Source organism: Anabrus simplex, chromosome 4 (assembly GCF_040414725.1).
Source record: "Anabrus simplex isolate iqAnaSimp1 chromosome 4, ASM4041472v1, whole genome shotgun sequence".
In the NCBI taxonomy this organism is placed as follows: Eukaryota; Metazoa; Arthropoda; class Insecta; order Orthoptera; family Tettigoniidae; genus Anabrus; species Anabrus simplex.
The window spans coordinates 17,818,661-17,839,549 of record NC_090268.1 but is presented as its reverse complement, the minus strand read 5'-3'; the positions used below and the strand labels follow the sequence as shown (position 1 = coordinate 17,839,549).

The 20,889-nt window shown below is 39.7% G+C and overlaps 1 protein-coding gene across 1 annotated transcript in view; it reads right to left on the bottom strand.

Annotated features, from left to right (window-relative positions):
• Positions 1-20,889, bottom strand: part of AcCoAS (acetyl coenzyme A synthase) — a 194,773-nt gene that overhangs the window by 15,503 nt on the left and 158,381 nt on the right. The window contains exon 8 of the mRNA XM_067145012.2: positions 11,339-11,528. Coding sequence (XP_067001113.1) covers positions 11,339-11,528 — 190 coding nt within the window. The remainder of the gene's footprint in view (positions 1-11,338; positions 11,529-20,889) is intronic.

The following is a 20,889-nucleotide window of genomic DNA, read 5'->3' as shown; positions in this document are numbered from 1 at the left end:
TCCCAGGAATTTCATTTTATTTAATTTCTCATGCCATAGTTATAAAAGAACGGTTCTATGTGATTGCATTTCCATAGTCTTATCACCTGTCTTTGCAGGCTCTTAATTAATTTTGTGTGTGTTTTAAATTTTTCATTCTTTGTTTGTGTGCACATGCGCAAGAGCGCATGTTTGGGGCTGTGTGTTTGTGAGTTTTGAGACCATGCACTTCTGTTTCCTCATCATTTTAAATCATGGCTGAGCATTGGTATATTGTATGATTTGACGCTACGGGGTTTAATCCACGTTTGTCCATGCGAGGCAACTTGGATGTCCCGGGTAGCGGGTCGACGAATATTGTAACTGCTACGATTATATTTGGATCAGCCTTGCCTATTTTTGCGCCGGTCCAGCATTGTATCCGATGTTCAACCTAGCTCGTAAGTCCATGATATCCGTCGCTATCCTGCGCGTAAGTATACGTCGCGTGCCTCGATACACCGGCCTGGTCTGGGTCGATTTTATATTGGGTCTCTCTTGTTCATGCGTGTGTGTGCATGCCCGTGTACAGTTTATAGTACTCTCCGTATTTCGTAATCTTAATTTTAATTCTTCTTTCTTTTTCCTTTTCTGTTTTCGTTTTAGTTTGCCAGACCGTTATCCGCTCCATTGTTGGTGCTTAGTTTTTGATTTTGTAAGTGTGGCAACATCATCTTGTTCATTTGCTTCTGCTCCTTTGGGAGGCTGTACTTTGGCATTATTGTTGTGACGTGCAAACATCGAGTGGACGCTCACTTGGAGCACGGATATACTAACTGTTGATTTGTGCACGGTCCGCATTTGTACGTTTGTATTATCGCTCTGGTGGTTCCATTTTCTGAATCCTTCAATAACGTGTTCCAAGTCACATTATTCTGAAACGTGTTTGTATTTTTATGCGGTCATACGGAAGTGAATACTGCGATCGTATGCACTGTCGCCGTGTAACACAAAACTTAATATGTCACTGAACGGGATCCTACTTTATGTTCTATTTTTCTCCAGTTATGTAAGTAATTTTTAATGCAGCTTCCCATTTTTGCTTTCATTTTTTATACTGTGTGTGTTTGTAATAAACCCAATTTTCTTTTGATACATTTCTTTTATTCATGGGGGTTACGGGTTCTTGCCTTTCTGGCCTTTCACTCCCCTTTTGTCTACTCACGGGTCCAGCTCTGAACTGTTTTACTTCATTCCAGTCCATCCATGGCAATTTATGAAGAGATAAGTGAGGTAGGTATCTGCAAGTATACAGAGTGTTTCAAAAATGGGGGGCATAATTTCAGGTATGTATTTCTTACATGTAGACAATCAAAATAGTTCATTACAACATGTGTCCGGAAATGCTTCATTTCCGAGTTATGGCCTTCACAACACTGAACTTCACCGGAACGTTTTTCTTCCACAGGTCATTGTCATTACAGAAGATGTTCAAAATGTCCACCTCCTGCTTGAATACAGACCTCACATCGATGTCTCATTGACTTGTATTGAATGTTTCCTGATCGATGGATAGGTAGAGGTGGCCCGATTGCTTGGTCTCCACACTCACCTGATCTGAACCCTCTCCTTTCCTACTTCTGGGGCCATTTAAAATCATCAGTGTATTCGTCTCCGGTGCCTGATGTGGAAACCCTTCGGAATCGAATTGTGGCATCATGTGAGGACATACGCAATACTCCTGGAGTTTGGGATCGTGCTCGCAGGTCAATGAGACATCGATGTGAGGTCTGTATTCAAGCAGGAGGTGGACATTTTGAACTTCTTCTGTAATGACAATGACCTGCGGAAGAAAAACGTTCCAGTGGAGTTCAGTGTTGTGAACGCCATAACTCGGAAATGAAGCATTTCCGGACATATGTTGTAATGCACTATTTTGGTTATCTACATGTAACAAATGCATACCTGAAATTATGCCCCCTATTTTTGAAACGATAACTAGCTCAGAAAGAAAGAGAATAGAAGCTTTTGAAATGTGGTGTTACAGAAGAATGCTGAAGGTGAGATGGATAGATCGAATCACGAATGAAGAGATACTGAATCGAATTGGTGAGAGGAGATCAATTTGGCTAAATTTGACAAAAAGAAGAGATAGAATGATAGGACACATCTTAAGACACCCAGGACTTGTTCAGTTGGTTTTTGAAGGAAGTGTAGGTGGTAAGAACGGTAGGGGTAGACCAAGGTATGAATATGACAAGCAGATTAGAGCAGATGTAGGATGCAATAGTTACGTAGAAATGAAAAGGTTAGCGCAGGATAGAGTGGCATGGAGAGCTGCATCAAACCAGTCTATGGACTGATGACTCAAACAACAACAACATTTTTGAAACATCCTGTATATTGTGTTGATGTGTTTTGATAGCAGGGTGGGGTGGTAGACGTCCCTCGAGGTTTATTGATCGTGATACAAAATGCCAAGCAAATTGGAAATTGATGACTCTTGAAAGAAAATGGAAGCGTTTTATTGATTTTTGGTAAGTCAGTTTGAGGGATCAGAACTCTCTGTCCAGCTTTATCTTCACTTACTATTTCCAAATCTAAACAATTGTCGTACATATTTCTTAGAATTAGGCCCTAATCTGGAACCATTTAGGAGCCGTTGGGAAACATTCCTATTTTTTAGGAGCAAAACTATGGCTCTAAATTTTAGAATAAGAATATGTGGAGGCACATCCTTAATTCCAAGGAATTCAAGAATTATGTAGGAAATTGAATTAGCTAGCTTTCATCTTCAGTATTAATTTGTTGATGCTAGTGTATGGTTTTGAATTACCAGGTATAAGCCCAATGACTTTCGAATTAATTAAGTATGGCAATTTCTGAGAAAATGACGACATCCTTCGCAGAAGTGAATGTTTTGCTATAAATTTCGATCACGATATCATCGCGTGCTAGAATTCTGACGGGTAGTTCAATAACATTTGATCCATCACCATCTAGAGAGGGGTAGTAGCGAATTCAATTTTTTTTTGGTGGCTTTGCTTGGCATATTTTTATAAGCGGCGTGTTTGATGGTTGTTGTTTTAACTTTCTAAAGTACTGCGTGAGGTTACCTGGATGTAGACAGAATTCTTTGAAACACCCAGTTGCAGAGCTTATAATTGGTCCACGATTTCAATTTGCCTGCTACCCATGGGTGGATTTCACCGGCTGAAGGTCGAGTTGTGTTTCTGCTGGTATGTTGCATGTTTCTTCCTTGTATTATTATTATTAGTTTAAAAGAACACAGTGAACAGTGTGTTTTGAAGAAGGGTCAAGGAGGAGAGTATTTAATACAAGAATAATTGTTTGGCAATGAGCATGTAACAAACCTATATGAAATCTCCACCAAGAACAATAATTTTCCCACCAAAAGGTATGGTAAGTTGTTACCTGTAATATATACAGTATTTTAGAAGACTATTCACATATATTAATGAATGACTGTTTGCCATTGGGGTTTTATCTCATATTGAGCCATGCTAATGGAATATCGCCAGTTGCTTTGGAATTTAATTTTAATCCAGACACCGAACTCTCATTTAAATTTAAAGGAATTTTGAATGTAATGCGCACTGTTCAACCACTGGGCAGTAAAATGGCGACTATTCCTATACACGAAGTACAGTCAACCAAGAAAACGTCTGAGTGCACATGAGTGCCTACTCCTTTCCCCCCTCTCCTATCGTGGCACCTGCTCAACGCTCAGCTTTTAACGATGCTCTCTGCAAATCTACAGGCCAAGAGTTTTCGTCAGAATGCTTTACGATGACAATCTGTTCAGTTGTTCTCTCAAACTTGTGGTACAAAAATCAGCCTACCATTTTAAATATATAGATAATAATGGCGTGTGGCCTCCGGAGAGGTCTGGTGTAGATCTTTCAAGTTGATGCCTATAGGTGACCTGCGCATCTGTGAGGATGGGGTCCTAACTGTGATGAATTCTAATGCTGAAAATGGCACACATCCACAGCCCCTTAGCCATAGGAATTAGCCAATTAAGGATGAACTCCTAGATCCAACCAGGAACTGAATCTGGGACCCCATGGACTAACGGCCAGCATGGAGCCAGACACCAAACTCGCTACAGAGGGGTAGCCACCGTTACCAAATTCTTGCAAAAAATCATTTATTTATTTATTTATTTATTCATATCAGAAGCAATACACCATATAAATTATTAATTAAGAATGAGAAATAATTAGACAGGCCTAACTGGTGAAAACATACTAGAGGTACATTCAAATAACAATTATATCATATCAGATATATCCATTGAGATGGGAGTTTCTTTTTCTTTTTTTGCTAGGGGCTTTACGTTGCACCGACACAGATAGGTCTTATGGCGACGATGGGATAGGAAAGGCCTAGGAGTTGGAAGGAAGCGGCCGTGGCCTTAATTAAGGTACAGCCCCAGCATTTGCCTGGTGTGAAAATGGGAAACCACGGAAAACCATTTTCAGGGCTGCCGATAGTGGGATTCGAACCTACTATCTCCCGGATGCAAGCTCACAGCCGCGCGCCTCTACGCGCACGGCCAACTCGCCCGGTAGGGGGAGTTTCTGGATCTCCAGGAAGTTAGTCTTGATGATTGAGGTGACTCTGAAAGGCACTCAGTAGAATGAAGAAAACTTCTCGATTTCAATCGTTGTTGAGCAGGTTGATAATCATGTAATGGATGTGTTTGGGAAATGACTTTAGATTTTTCATGTTTGGCAGCTACTTCACGTCTGATATCTGGGGGAGCAATGCCAGCCAAGCAATATACCTTGTCACAAGGTATAGATCTTAGGCAACCAGTTAGCAACCGGCAAGTTTCATTTAAAGCAATATCTACCTGTTTGGCATGACATGATCTATACAGGGCATGCATATTCTGCTGCAGAGTAGCTCAGTGCTAAAGCAGTAGTTCTCATTGTTTGAGCTTGCATTCCCCAGCTGATACTGCATGGAATTTCGCATAGATACTTTGTGTTTCATGTTAACACAATGTTGTTCATACGTGAGTGCACGATCCAGAGTTACCCCTAGATATTTAGGTGTTGAGTAATGATCCAAGAGAGCACCTTCCCAGAAAATCTTCAGTTTTCTTCTTGCCTGCATATTCTTTAAGTGAAAAGCGCAAACTTGCGTCTTAGGTGTTAGGCTTTAGATGGTTTTCTCTGTAGTATGGACTCGGTTCATCTAAGGCTTCGATTAGTCTCCGTTCAACACTCTCAAACTGATCACCCTGGGTGACAATAGCTTGATCATCTGCATAAATGAAGCTTTTTGTTCCTTTTGGCAAGGATTGATAATTCGTGTAAATATTAAATAATATTGGAGACAAAACGCTACCTTGGGGTAGGCCATTCCTGAGGTTCTTCCAGGGACTATATTACCCTTGGAAATCTACACAGAATCTTCGATTTTCAAGGAGACATCGAAGAAATTCAGTCAGCTTGTTCTCCTTTGTCTTCTTATAAAGTTTAATCAACAGAATTTGGTGACTAACTGTGTCATAGGCCGCAGTTAGGTCGATGAAGACTGCACCAGTTATGTTCAGATTTTCAAAACTATCTTCAATATATTGGGTCAAATGGAGGATTTGTGATGTACAGTTCTTCCCTCTTCTAAAACCAGCTTGTTCTGGGATCAAAAGTGGTTCAACTACTTTGGTAAGCCTTACCAGAATCATTCGTTCTAAGATCTTGAATAAATGACACAGCAAGGAAATTGGTCTGTAAATTTTAGGATCGTGTGGATCTTTTCCTGGTTTAAGGAATGCTATAACTCTAGATTTCCTCCAGATTCTGGGTATTCTGCATGTTCGAATGCAATTGTTAAGAAGATTTTAGTACCCACTCTCTAGTAACAGGTCCAAAATTCTTGATTTGTTGAATACAGATTTCATCTACGCCAGGAGCCTTTTGATTGTTACTGATATTTATAGCCTCATTCAGTTCTGCCATGGTAAAGGGATTAGAAAGCATACTGGTCTCTGGTATGAATTTTGTCTTAGTAACATCCATTTTTGTTTTAGAACTGGAGTTTACAGACTTGCCATTTTGGACGAGTCGGTGAGCAATTTGGTTTGCAGATACGTTACAAAGAGATGATGCTTTATTAGGATCATTAGTGAGATGCCTGAGTAGCCTCCAGGCCTTCTGACTACTCCTATCCATGTTAAACTCTTCCATCAATTTTATAAACTGTCCTCATTTAGTCTCTGAAGTAGCAGAGAGAAGTTGTTGTATGCTTGCAATAGTTTCAGCACTAAAAGGATATCTTTCATGCAAATCGAAGTAGTTTTTCAGTAGGGCAGATGTTTCCTGGCAAAGACCTTGTATGTAATTAGTTCTGCATCCTCTTGGAATGGCTTCTTTAGAACACAACCTAATGGCATCAATAAATTGGTCATATGCCTCTGGTATGGGACTGAACATACTCATCCTTTTATCTAAAGAGGAAGTGAAACATTTCCAGTTTGCCTTTTTGAAATTATATAGTCTCTTAAAGTAAACACTCTGTGGTCTGACTGCAGCTAATATCTGGCACATTATGGGACGATGTGTGTTAGGAATAGGAAGGCAGACAGATTTAATACACTGATGGGCAATCTGCTCACTCACAAAAATAAGGTCTTGATTATATCCACGTTTCCACCTTCCACTGTTGAAGGATGAAGGAAGTTTGTTATCATGAATGAGGGACAGTTGGTGTGATTCTGCCCAACACATAACAGCTTCTCTATTCTCATCATCATGTGGGTAACCTCATATAATGCTGTGGCTGTTGAAGTCACCCATGAAGATGAACACTTTCTGCAAATTCAGATTATCAGGTTGTCTGAATGAAAAGCTTACCTTTGGGGGTTTATAGAAGGAAAAAATGATAGAAATTATTGCAATAGAATTGAGTAACTTTGTCATTTTCATCCGTGATGGAGGTTGGCAATAATCCTGATATCTGGTTTAGTGAAGATGGCACTTCCATACTGGCCATGAGGACGTTCGACTGTCAATCTCATTCCAGGGATTTTAAGACGTCGTTGATTAACATCCCTATGAGTTTCTTGTATACATAAAACATCACAACTATGTTTTAGGCATATTCCATGTAAAGGATCTTCTTGAAGACAGTCCTTCAATGTTAAGAGAAATAATTAATAAAAAATCATATACATCATATAGATATGTCTATTAGAAAGAAGATTCTGAAGAGTGGAATTGTGTGGAAGTGTGTGACACAGACAATAACAGGTCCAGATTGGGAAACGAGACCTCTGAATTGTGGTGTTACAGAAGCATGTCGAAGGCAAGAGGGGTTAGATCATATCACATGTGATGAGGTACTGCATCAAACTATTGAAAGGAGAATGACTTGGCAAAATATAATCAGGAGAAGAGAGACTAAATCTTGCTATGTATAAGTCTTATTAAGTTAGTTTTGAAATGATATACAGTAGAAATCCGTTATAGCGAGAATTCATAATACCGAAAAATTTACTCGCTACAACAAATTGTCGTTATATCCAATATTTTTCTTAAAAGTCATGAAAAACCACATCCACATTAAAATTGGTATGAAATGGCAGTCAGTTTGTTCAAAACTTGCATTTTTACAAAAGATATCCACACTACGGCTCGCTCATTTGTCATTTTTCAAAATCTGATATTACGGGAAAGTGTATGTTTAACTTAATTCTGAAAAAGTTATAACAACACTCTAGAGGCCTCTGTGGCAAACATTCCAGTTTTCTTCTTCAAACAGCGTCACCTAACCTAACTGTATATGTAGCCTATAATGAAAACATTTCAAGCACACATAGCGAAATGATAACCTCCTCACTACAAATGTGCATGGGAACAGCCTTTCGAAATTTAACTAGATGTGAGAAAATATAGACTATCCTCTGAATCAGCGATGAACTCTGCCATATCTTGAGATGCATCACATTCTTACTTAATTTCGGTATATAACATTAAAAATTAAGCCATCTTTTACTTAGGCCTTTTTTTCTAATGAGTTAACAACTGCTGTTGGCTATGTTATTTATATATTCATTATGAAAATGTGTTATCCTCTTTCATTTTGTAGTTTCTTTCAGACCAGACGAGTTGGTCATGGAGTCAGGGACGCACGGCTATGAGCTTTCATCCGGGAGATATTGGATTCGAATACCACTGTCAGCAGCCCTGAAGATGGTTTTCCGCGGTTTCCCATTTTCACACCAGGAAAATGCTGGGGCTGTACCTTGAATAAGGCCATGGCCGCTTCCTTCCAACTCCCAGGCCTTTCTTATCCCATTGTCCCCATAAGACCTATCTGTGTCGGTGCGACATAAAACCACTAGCAAAGAAAAAAAAAGGAGGTTTCTTTTAAAGAACAACAGTCATCGGGCATTACTAATTGACTCAGACATCGCCTTCAAATGTCGAGGAGAGAACTTGCAAGTGTACATACTGAGAAAACAATACAATACCGAAGTTGACAGATCGCATTTTGTGGCAAATATTTCCGTTTTCTTATTCAAACAGCATCACCTAAACTAACTTAACAGTCTATATCATGAAAACATATTCCAAGCACCAGTAGAGAAATGATAACCTTCGCTATAAATTTACATAATAACAGCTTTTCTGAAATTTAATCAGATGCAAGAAAACAAAACTAACCTCTGAAATCAATGATGCACTTTGCTATATCTTGAGGTGTATCACATTCTTACTTAATTGCAGTATTTAGCATTAAAATTAAGCGATTGTTTACTTCATCTTTTATTTTTAACTGTTAACAACTGCTATCAGGCATGCTATTTATGCTTTTATTACAAAAACACGTTCTCCTCTTTCATTTCCACTTTTCTTTACGGAACAGCAGTCGACGGGTATTTCTAAATGACTCCGACATCGCCTTCGAATGTCGACGAGAGAGCTAGTTAGCGGACGTAGCGAGGAAAGGATACCAAAGATGATAGATCGCATGCAATATAATTGCTGTATGCATAAATGTTGGTAACTGAAAAAATCATGCTTGCTTAATCACTCGTAATAACAGATGCGTCAGTGATAGGGCTCTCGCTGTACCCAAAGGATAATATACAGTTTAACATAAGAATTTTGAAGGGACAGACATAAACTGTTGCTATAATGGGGTTCTCGTTATAGCGGACTTCTACTGTATCATGTATATGAATGGTAAGTGAAGGCCAAGACATGAATACGACAAACAGATTAGATTAGACACAGGATGCAATAGCAACATAGAGATGAAGTTAGCAAGAAAAAGGATGGAATGGAATGGAATGGAATGGAATGGAATGGAATGGAATGGAATGGAATGGAATGGAATGGAAATCTACAAGCTAGTCTATGGGGTGATCACCTATAAAACATCATGCTTGGAACTACAAGAGATACTTCGAAATTACCAGTACAACACCAATAAAAACAGAGAATGGGTGATGACTACTGTGGAGTTTAGCAGTTTAGCCAAATGCTTCATCTAAAAAAAAAAAAAAGACTGCTTTCTGTGGTTATGTAAAGAGGTAAAAGTAGGTAAAGCACGTGAGGTACATTTACAATTAAATTAATCTAATTTGCACACTAGTTGTACAAAAAGTATCACACACAATTAAAATGCAGACCATTGTTACACAAACAGTCCACCTGTTAGAATTTGCTTTAGTTATATATGTTACATTATATCGGTCAATTTTCTGGAAAGTAATGCAGAATGGGCTAGATTATCTCAAATCTAATTAAGAAAGTTGGTGTGGAAATTGTTAAGCAGTTGCTCTTTTTATATCAACTTGTTTATTTATATTAGTTTTAGTGTCCATACTGATTATTATACATTGATAAGCAATTAAATTAGTTATAGCTGCAGTTTGGCAAAGGGGCTGTGACTGGCCTGGCGAATCTATAGTCCAACATATATGACTGATGTTGTCAGACCTTGTACTGACCGTAACGGGAAAGCACAGGATGAGTAAGATATGAGATCTTGGCACACTTAATTGTGGCTAGATTGTCGTGCAGGCAATGGGCCTTCTACGGGCTATCATGTCCAGAGTGTGCTACGAGTATGTAGAAAAACCACCATGTTGACAGGGGTCACCCCATCAACCGACTTGGATGGTATGAGTAAATAGAATGGCCATAGTGCAACAGATTACTCATGAATTCATCCCAGATCACCTCCTCACAATGAGGTACCGACCGCTCACCTCACGTCGCTACGCAGAAAGAATGATACTGACACAGGAACACCATCACTGAACTCTCAAGGCATAGAGAAAAATCACCTAGAAAAAAGAGTGGTGGTACCAGTTTATACATGCCGATGGCAGGGAACAAGTGCGTCACAAAGTACTTGAACCAATGGATTCTTTTGGCAACAGGGTACAGTTCATGCTGGAGGTAGCTGTATTATCATATAGGATGAATGCGATCCCTGATATATTTTACAACATCCCTCATCAACGAACGATGGAGCAACCTGCTGTTAGATCATGTTCACCTCCAGCACTCTGCAGGAGACCTGCACACGCAGTAAAATAATCACAATCCAGTTGTTCCTGAACTGTGGTTTATTGGTTTGATGAACATGGACATGAGGATGCTTGCCTTGTCCCTTAGGTCACCTGAACTCAATCCTATTAAGCACGTCAAGGATGCTGTCGAGAGAGATGTGCGTGCCGTTGACACTGCTCCACACGATCTCTGTACATTATGGGAGGCTGAGCAAAGGTCCTGGAACAATAGGCCTTCCCATGCTTCTGGTATCTTGTGGAGTCCCTGTCACATTGCATTGCTATTGTTATCAGGGCGAAAGGGGGTTCTACGTGCAACTAACCCTTTGTTCACAAAAGAGAAAAGGGTCAAATTTCAATGTTACAGTTCTATGATGCAGAGATCAGGAACAATGGATCTGAACAATCGTGCAAATTGCCAATTATGGCTTTCATGGCCAAAGATCAAACACAATCACAGTGACAGAACCAAGCTTTTGGGTTATTAGGCCATGTGTGTGTGCTGCAAAATGCTTACCATAGAAATAAAATGCCAATTTACAGAAAAACAAAAACAAAATGGAAAATTACGTCTTTTTCAGCAGGTTACATTCCTTATTTGTTAACAAAAAGACTGTGCAGACAATCTGCCACTGCTAAGTAGCATTTTGTAAAGGTAAGCCAGTCCAACTGATGACACCAAATGGCATGTTCTGGGCAAAACGCTATACATACACACAGCCTAATAACCCAAAACCTTTCTATTGCTGTGATATTTTACAGTCATGCAAATTCTTAACTTGTACTCTATAAAGTAGTATTAGTAAATGGAGAATGCCATACCGCTGATCCAGGTTTCATTGGTGTACAGCCTGGGAGAGGTGTAAGAACATGGCCCCCAGTCTCTGTCTGCCAGAAAGTGTCAACTATGGAACATTTCTCATGACCGATAACTTTATAATACCACATCCAAGCTTCTGGATTGATAGGCTCACCAACAGAGCCCAGAACTGTAAGCGAGCTGAGACTGTGCCTAGAAAACAAAGAAATTACAGTAAATATTATGCTTATTATTACCAAAACTGTTTTTATTATATTTACTAAAATAGTTTGTCCTGCTTGATCCTCATTCTAAAGGTTATGACAAAACTTAGGGGGATATTTTCAGTACCATACATGTGTAGCATAGCACTTTCAGACCCTGCTTACAAATACGTGTAGATCGCAAACATATTTCTTAAGGGCTTATAAGCAAAGAAAAAAAAATTAATGGTTAAGACCCACATCACACATATTTGCAAGTGATAAATTTGTGTTAAAAAATGTGTTTAAATATTTTAAAACATTTTTTTTGCTGTAATCTGTTATTCCTTCCTAGCATGAAGAAATATAGAATTCATACCTTTTTTTTTTTTTTGTAAAAATTGTACCCTTAGGTCTGTGATGGGGAAGGAACAATTAACTGTTTGAACATGCATCAGGAATATCAATATAGTGCTATTTGCTTTACGTCGCACCGACACAGATAGGTCTTATGACGACGATGGGACAGGAAGTGGCTAGGAGTGGGAAGGAAGCGGCCGTGGCCTTAATTAAGGTACAGCCCCAGCATTTGCCTGGTGTGAAAATGGGAAACCACGGAAAACCATCTTCAGGGCTGCCGACAGTGGGGTTCGAACCCACTATCTCCTGAATACTGGCCGCACTTAAGCGACTGCAGCTATCGAGCTCGGTACCAATATAGTGGTCCGTTATTTGACATAATAAATTTTCCAGCCAACTCATTCCTGGTTATCAGCATTTCGCCCCAGTGTGCTATTTGGGCTCATCAGTTGGTAAAAAGCACATCTAACAAGACACATGACTTGTGCATACCATGGAGGCCACTGCGTAGGCTACTTGGAGCCACCGGCAGTGCCAATGCACTATGAAAAACTGTCTCATTTTCAAAAATTGATGCCTGCCTGGCCATTAGATGATACAGATGTTGAATATATGTAATTTACCTGAGGCTGTGGAAAATAAACCAAACCATTGTGGCAACACGAATTAAAATGTCCATTTACCATTTCCACAGCGAAATGTCGTGCTTGGCATTGCATACAGATTTCATTTAATAACCCTTCACTGCATAACACTTTAAGCAAGCCTCGGACCTATGGGAGTAATGGAGTCCCACTCCCAATTGACAGGCGAGGGACTCCTTGGAAACAACTTGGCGAACGAAATGGAATTCGATGGGGAGCTATCAATATTAATGGGGCTTATGGAAGAAAGAAGGTAGAACTGGCTGAGTCAGCAAAGAGGATGCATCTGGATGTGCTAGGAGTAAGTGATATTCGGGTAAGGGGAGATAAGGAGGAAGAGATAGGAGATTATAAAGTGTACTTGACGGGTGTTAGAAAGGGAAGGGCAGAGTCTGGGGTAGGGCTCTTTATCAGGAATACCATTGCACGCAACATAGTTTCAGTTAGGCACGTAAATGAGCGAATGATGTGGGTAGATTTGTCAGTTGGAGGAATTAGGACAAGAATTGTGTCCATGTATTCACCATGTGAGGGTGCAGATGAGGATGAAGTTGACAAGTTTTATGAAACATTGAGTGACATCGTGGTCAGGGTCAACAGCAAGGATAGAATAGTGCTAATGGGTGATTTCAATGCGAGAGTTGGGAATAGAACTGAAGGATACGAAAGGGTGATTGGTAAATGTGGGGAAGATATGGAAGCTAATGGGAATGGGAAGCGTTTGCTGGACTTCTGTGCTAGTATGGGTTCAGCTGTTACGAATACATTCTTCAAGCATAAGGCTATTCACTGCTACACATGGGAGGCTAGGGGTACCAGATCCATAATAGACTATATCTTAACAGACTTTGAATTCAGGAAATCTTTTAGGAATGTACGAGTTTTTCGGGGATTTTTCGATGATACAGACCACTATCTGATCTGTAGTGAACTAAGTATCTCTAGGCCTAGGGTAGAGAAAGTGAAATCTGTCTGCAAACGAATAAGGGTAGAAAATCTCCAGGACGAGGAAATTAGACAGAAGTACATGGATATGATTAGTGAGAAGTTTCGAACAGTAGACAGTAAGCAGGTTCAGGATATAGAAAGTGAATGGGTGGCATACAGGGATGCTGTAGTAGAAACAGCAAGGGAATGCCTAGGAACAACTGTGTGTAAAGATGGCAAAAGGCGAACATCTTGGTGGAATGATGAAGTGAGAGCAGCCTGTAAACGTAAAAAGAAGGCTTATCAGAAATGGCTCCAAACAAGGGCCGAGGCAGACAGGGATTGGTATGTAGATGAAAGAAACAGAGCAAAACAAATAGTTGTTGAATCCAAAAAGAAGTCATGGGAAGATTTTGGTAATAACCTGGAAAGGCTAGGTCAAGCAGCAGGGAAACCTTTCTGGACAGTAATAAAGAATCTTAGGAAGGGAGAGAAAAAGGAAACGAACAGTGTTTTGAGTAATTCAGGTGAACTCATAACAGATCCCAGTGAATCACTGGAGAGGTGGAGGGAATATTTTGAACATCTTCTCAATGTAAAAGGAAATCATCATGGTGGTGTTGTAAACAGCCAAGCTCATGGGGAGGAGGAAAATGATGTTGGTGAAATTATGCTTGAGGAAGTGGAAAGGATGGTAAATAAACTCCATTGTCATAAGGCAGCAGGAATAGATGAAATTAGACCTGAAATGGTGAAGTATAGTGGGAAGGCAGGGATGAAATGGCTTCATAGAGTAGTAAAATTAGCGTGGAGTGTTGGTAAGGTACCTTCAGGTTGGAAAAAGCAGTAATTGCACCTATCTATAAGCAAGGGAACAGGAAGGATTGCAATAACTATCGAGGTATCTCATTGATTAGTATACCAGGCAAAGTATTCACTGGCATCTTGGAAGAGAGGGTGCGATCAGTCGTTGAGAGGAAGTTGGATGAAAACCAGTGTGGTTTCAGACCACAGAGAGGCTGTCAGGATCAGATTTTCAGTATGCGCCAGGTAATTGAAAAATGCTACGAGAGGAATAGGAAGTTGTGTTTATGTTTCGTAGATCTAGAGAAAGCATATGACAGGGTACCGAGGGAAAAGATGTTCGCTATACTGGGGGACTATGGAATTAAAGGTAGATTATTAAAATCAATCAAAGGCATTTATGTTGACAATTGGGCTTCAGTGAGAATTGATGGTAGAATGAGTTCTTGGTTCAGGGTACTTACAGGAGTTAGACAAGGCTGTAATCTTTCACCTTTGCTGTTTGTAGTTTACATGGATTATATGCTGAAAGGTATAAAATGGCAGGGAGGGATTCAGTTAGGTGGAAATGTAGTAAGCAGTCTGGCCTATGCTGACGACTTGGTCTTAATGGCAGACTGTGCCGAAAGCCTGCAGTCTAACATCTTGGAACTTGAAAATAGGTGCAATGAGTATGGTTTGAAAATTAGCCTCTCGAAGACTAAATTGATGTCAGTAGGTAAGAAATTCAACAGAATTGAATGTCAGATTGGTGATACAAAGCTAGAACAGGTCGATAATTTCAAGTATTTAGGTTGTGTGTTTTCCCAGGATGGTAATATAGTAAGCGAGATTGAATCAAGGTGTAGTAAAGCTAATGCAGTGAGCTCGCAGTTGCGATCAGCAGTATTCTGTAAGAAGGAAGTCAGCTCCCAGACGAAACTATCGTTACATCGGTCTGTTTTCAGACCAACTTTGCTTTACGGGATCGAAAGCTGGGTGGACTCAGGATATCTTATTCATAAGTTAGAAGTGATATGAAAGTAGCAAGAATGATTGCTGGTACAAACAGGTGGGAACAATGGCAGGAGTCGGATTCGGTGGTGGGGTCATGTGAGGCGAATGGAGGAGGATAGGTTACCTAGGAGAATAATGGACTCTGCTATGGAGGGTAAGAGAAGTAGAGGGAGACCAAGACGACGATGGTTAGACTCTGTTTCTAACGATTTAAAGATAAGAGGTATAGAACTAATTGAGGCCACAACACCAGTTGCAAATCGAGGATTGTAGCGACGTTTAGTAAATTCTCAGAGGCTTGCAGACTGAACGCTGAAAGGCATAACAGTCTATAATGATAATGTATGTATGTGTGTATGTATGTATGCATAATTCAATGGACATTTCATCGTGAATAGCGTTCTGAGAAAACAGACTTCTTTCCCTATTGCGGAAATTATTAACTCAATCCCTAGTTCAAGCTCTGACATCTGCAGAACTTGCTTCACATTTCATTCTGCTAAGTAACAGGATATTAAGTCAAGAAATAAGTAACTATGAAAAGAAAACAGATATATAGGACAGAAACACAGAATATCCAGTTATCGATAATAAGTCCTTCCGACACTGCATTCCAAATTTAACACATTGGCACTTTTGCTATAAAGAAATAATCAAATGTGCCGTAATGACGCTGCGGATAAAACGTGCCATAATGGCGCTGTGGAATAAAAGAGGCGACACCCTTATGTGCTCTGCAGTCTCGTTTACCCAATAACGGCAGTTCATTTGGTATGAAGAATAAAATGTGCAACCATATAACAGTGCTCCTGACCACTAAGAATGACTAACAGAATCAATACTTCTGTTAAGTACGGACTATGAGATAAGCAAGCAAAATTAGTTGTATGCACTGAAGGAACCACAAACAAAAGCTCTGTCTGAGAGGATACCCATTTACTGGAACAATGGCACTGTGTGTGCGTGTAATGGAATGGCCAACGTTGTGCATGGACACCACACTCCCATGGCTGTCGATGAAACATGGGATTAAAAGATCAGCGGGTCATCCGAATACATATTCAACAGACTCACAACTATCTACCAGCAAATGCAGTTAAATGAAACAACCACAGCATCATATTTTGCAAATAAATGACTATTTGAGTCGAATAACTTAAAGAAATAAATATTTTTTTAGTATCCCGAGATGGAAACCTTTCTTTTGATGTATAACACACAGGCGTTAGTATTGCAGTTTTCTCACAATATTGTATTACACGTTCAAAGATTAGCATGGAATGTTAGTAAGGTACCTTCTGATTGGATGAAAGCAGTAATTGCAATAATTGCACCTATCTACAAGCAGGGGATCAGGAAGTACTGCAACAACTACTAGGGTATTTCAATGATCAGTATACCTGGCAAGATGTTCACTGGCATTTTGGAAGAGAGGGTGTGATCAATGGTTGAGAATAAGTTTGATGAAAACCAGTGTGGTTTCAGACCACAGAGGGACTGTCAGGATTATATTTTCAGTATGCACCAGGTAACAAACATGCTACAAGAGAAATAGATAGTTTATGTTTAGGTTTTATAGATCTAGACATACGACAGAGTACTGGGGGGAAAAGATGTTAGACATACTGAGGGATTATGGGATTAATGGTAGATTATTAAAATTAATCAATACATTTATGTTGACAATCAGGCTAAAATAATTTATAGTAGAATGAGCTTTTGTTTCAAGGTACTTGCAGCAGTCAGACAAGGCTGTAATCATTCACCTTTGTTGTTCATAGCTACATGAACCATCTACAAAAGAGGTATAAAGTGGCAGGGAAGGATTCAGTCATATGGAAATGTAGTGAGCAGTTTGGCCTGAAAGCCTGCAATCACAGTAGGTGCAGTCAGTGTGATAAGAAAATGAACATTTCCAAGTCTAAAGGGATGTCAGTAGGGAAGAATACAGGTTGGGAATAAAAAGCTGGAACTGATCTCTTCTGGGAAGAGTTTCAGAAATTGCGGAAAAATAAAATTTCACACCTGATCAAATTTATAATGCAGTTGATAGTAGTCTGTATTTGAAATGTCTGCCTACCAGAACCCTTGCTTTTAAGAATTGTGTGCTCCTGAACGTGAGTCATCTAAAGAAGTCGTTATGATTTTGTGTACAGGAAATCACAAACACTGTTAGTGATGGGAATCTCACTATCCATTATTACATGCATAAATGAGCATGGATAGATAGGGAAGTTTGAAAAACTGGTTCCAAACACATTGTATATTACAAGTTTGGTAATTTTTAGAAAGAAAAACCAGGTTTACCACAAAAGGCTGTTCTAGTGCTTGATAATGCCCCTTCACATTCTGATGAGAGCATCCTCATATTTGTTGATGGACTGATAAATAAATTTTTACCTCCCAATGTGACTGCCATTATACAGCCAATAGACCAGGCTGTAACCAAATTGCTAAAGCGGCGTCACCAGACTTCTTTTTCTCGAGGGCTGTTGTAGACCAATCAAACTTTGATGTGCGTGCTGCTTGGGGAAGGGCCTCCTAAGTGTGCAACTATGCTCGTAAGTTCAGATGGTATCCCCAACCCGTCGGGTGGGAGCACCATGTATTCTGCAGTATACACATCTCCACACAGCCGAATGCCAGAGATCATCATCATAATCATCATCATCATCAATTTATTTGTATTTCTTAATTTATTCTTATCACTCTGTATATGTTATGGGGTACATGTTATTGTGGCTGATTTGAGGAAGGAAGTCCTGGTGCTCATTGCCTCAGTCAGCTCGTATGAGGCATCGTCCAACATCAGACCCCGGGGAATATTTGCTATGACTGAGTGGGTCTAACCTCAGATGTTCAGTTGGGCTACAGAGGCCCCTGATTGGAGTGGGTGGCATTTGGGGAGAATGTTTTTGGACATGACTTCAAAATGCCTCAAGCCTGCCAAGGGTGGTCCACACCCAAGTCTTTGATTTCCTTAGTCGGGTAACCCCTGGGAACAAGTGCAGCTTGAAAGTATGGATTTCAGATTCCTTAGGTTCCTGGTTGCTACCATAACCAATGGGCAAGCTGGTTAGAACCATTCTTTTCAGTCATCACATCGAAGGTTTATACGGCAAACTTGAGGATGTGAAGAAAATGCGCAGTGGTAGTTTGCTACTCAAGAAGACGTGCACTTCACTCCGAACAGATCAGATGCTGAAGTGCAATCACTTTGGCGAAATCTCCATCAAAGTGGAAGAGCACAATCCTCGAATCTGGTTCAGAGTCCTCTTCCACCACGACCTCATCTTGAACACTGACGATTAGTTGGTTGAAGACGTGATGGACCATGACGTACTATGTCAATGGTGAAACTATTGCCAACATTGTCTTCATTGTGTCTTTCAAGTTATCAGTATTACTAGAAAATATTGAATACTTCTGTGATAAACAGATATCTGCTAGTCTGGTACTTCATTCACAAGATTGATATTTCAACACTTTTGACACTTTTTGAAACGATAAAGCATTATAACATCCTTTCTTTTGGTTATACAGAATGTCACAGAAACCACCTCATCAGATTTTATGACATTATAAACATCTACAGTCATCATCATCACTTCCCTTTATCCAGCCATAGCTGGGTAGGGGCAAATATAGTTCCTCTCTACTTTCTTCAGCATTTCCACCACTCCTCCTCAAACACTGTGTCCCAGTCCAGGTTTCTTTCTATAATACTGCATTGGATTGTGTCCTTCCATCTCAATCATGGTCATCTACGACCTCTCCTTCCTTGCATTTGCATTTCCATCACCTTTTGGGACATTCTTTCATCACTCATTCGCTTTATGTGCCCAAACCATCTTAGTCGGCTCTTCTCTATTCCGTCATTCTGACCTTTCCCTTCTTTCTCCCCTCTAGTCATAACACTACTCTTCTACACTTATTTTCAATCCACATTCTTCGATCTTCCCATTCATCACCTCCAACTGTTCTTGAACATTCATGTCCTTTTCTCCCCAAATCACAATATCATCTGCAAATAACATGATGTTCATTTCTCTTCCTCCATATGCTGCTTTTGCTGTTTTCATATCATCATTCATTACTACTGTAAACAGGATTGGCGATAGAACACTTCCCTGTCTCAGCCCATTAGTGATTTTGAACCAACTTGTCCTGCTAACTTGTGTTTGCATGCAACTACAGCATTCCTCGTACACTGCCATGATCATTTTTATTAATCCCTGTCCATTTGCACCAGACTGTCCCAAACTTTAGTCCTGGCGACACTGCCACATACCTGTTCAGTGTCAATGAATGTCATCACCGTGTCATTCCCATACTCCCATTGCTTTTCCATTAGTTGTCTCATAATGAAAATGGGCTCTATTGTTGACCTTCACTTCTGAAACCAAACTGATTTTCCTGTATGTGATTTTCAACCTTCAGTCTTATCCTACTTTTCAGTATCCTCTCCATTATTTTCACAACATGGGATAGCAGAGTAATACCCCTGTAGTTCTTCAATACTTTCTTATTGCCTTTCTTGAAAATTGGGACGATTATTCCTTTTTGCCAATCCTCAGAGCCCTCATTCTCCCAGACAATCCTGAGAACTTGATATGTCCACTGCAGGCCTACAACTTCAGCTGCCTTTATCATCTCCACTGAAATTTCACCTATTCCAGCAGTTTATCCATTCTTCATCCTTCTTACTGCCATTTCAATATTATTCATTGTAATTTCTTTATCCATTTCTTCGTCAACTAATTGCCTTTCCTGGCCATCCATTGAATGACCATCATTAGTTCTCATGTTCAGCAACTTCTGGAAATACTCTCTCCATCTATTTCTTATTTCTTCTGGCTTTTTTAATATTATGCCGCCTTCGTCCTTCACAAATCTGATGTTTACTTGATCTCTCTTTTTGTTTCCTAAAATACCATACAGTAATTTCTTGCTGCCCTGCATTTCATCTCTCAATTTCTGTGTGAATAAGGCCCAGCTTTTCCTCTTTTCTTCCTCCACTACTTTCTTAGTCAAATTCTTTGCCTCCACATATTGTCTACGTTCTTCGGTCTTAGATGTTTTCCTTGCCATTTTCTTTTCCTTCACTTTACTCTTTACCCTATCATTTCACTAGTGTGTTTCTTTGTCTTTCACATTTCCTGATGTTCTACCACATACCTTTTCTGCACATCCAACCAGTGCTTCCTTAAATCTTTTCCATTCGTCTTCAACATTCCCCATCTCCATCTTTGATACCAAAGGTATTATTTCCCTTAGAAATTCTTCATGTATGCTTTTCTCCTTCAACTTCCATACTTTAATTCCTTCCTCTCTCTTCTTAATGGTTTTTTTTTTTCAATCTTTCCCACTATCAATTTTCCTATCGCAACTCTATGATCTTCTTCTTCAGGCATGCCTGTAACATCTAAAAGGTTCTTCAAGTGTTCTTTCTCTATGATTATATAAGCAATCATGGTCTTTGTTCATTTGTCCCTCCAACCATATCTTGTAATCTTCTGACCGTTCTTCCAAAACCAGGTGTTTCCAACAATCATTTGGTTCCTTATGCAAAAATCCACCAGCAACTCACCTTCTGGATTTATATTTCCATATCCAAAGGGCCCTACATCTTCCTTTTCT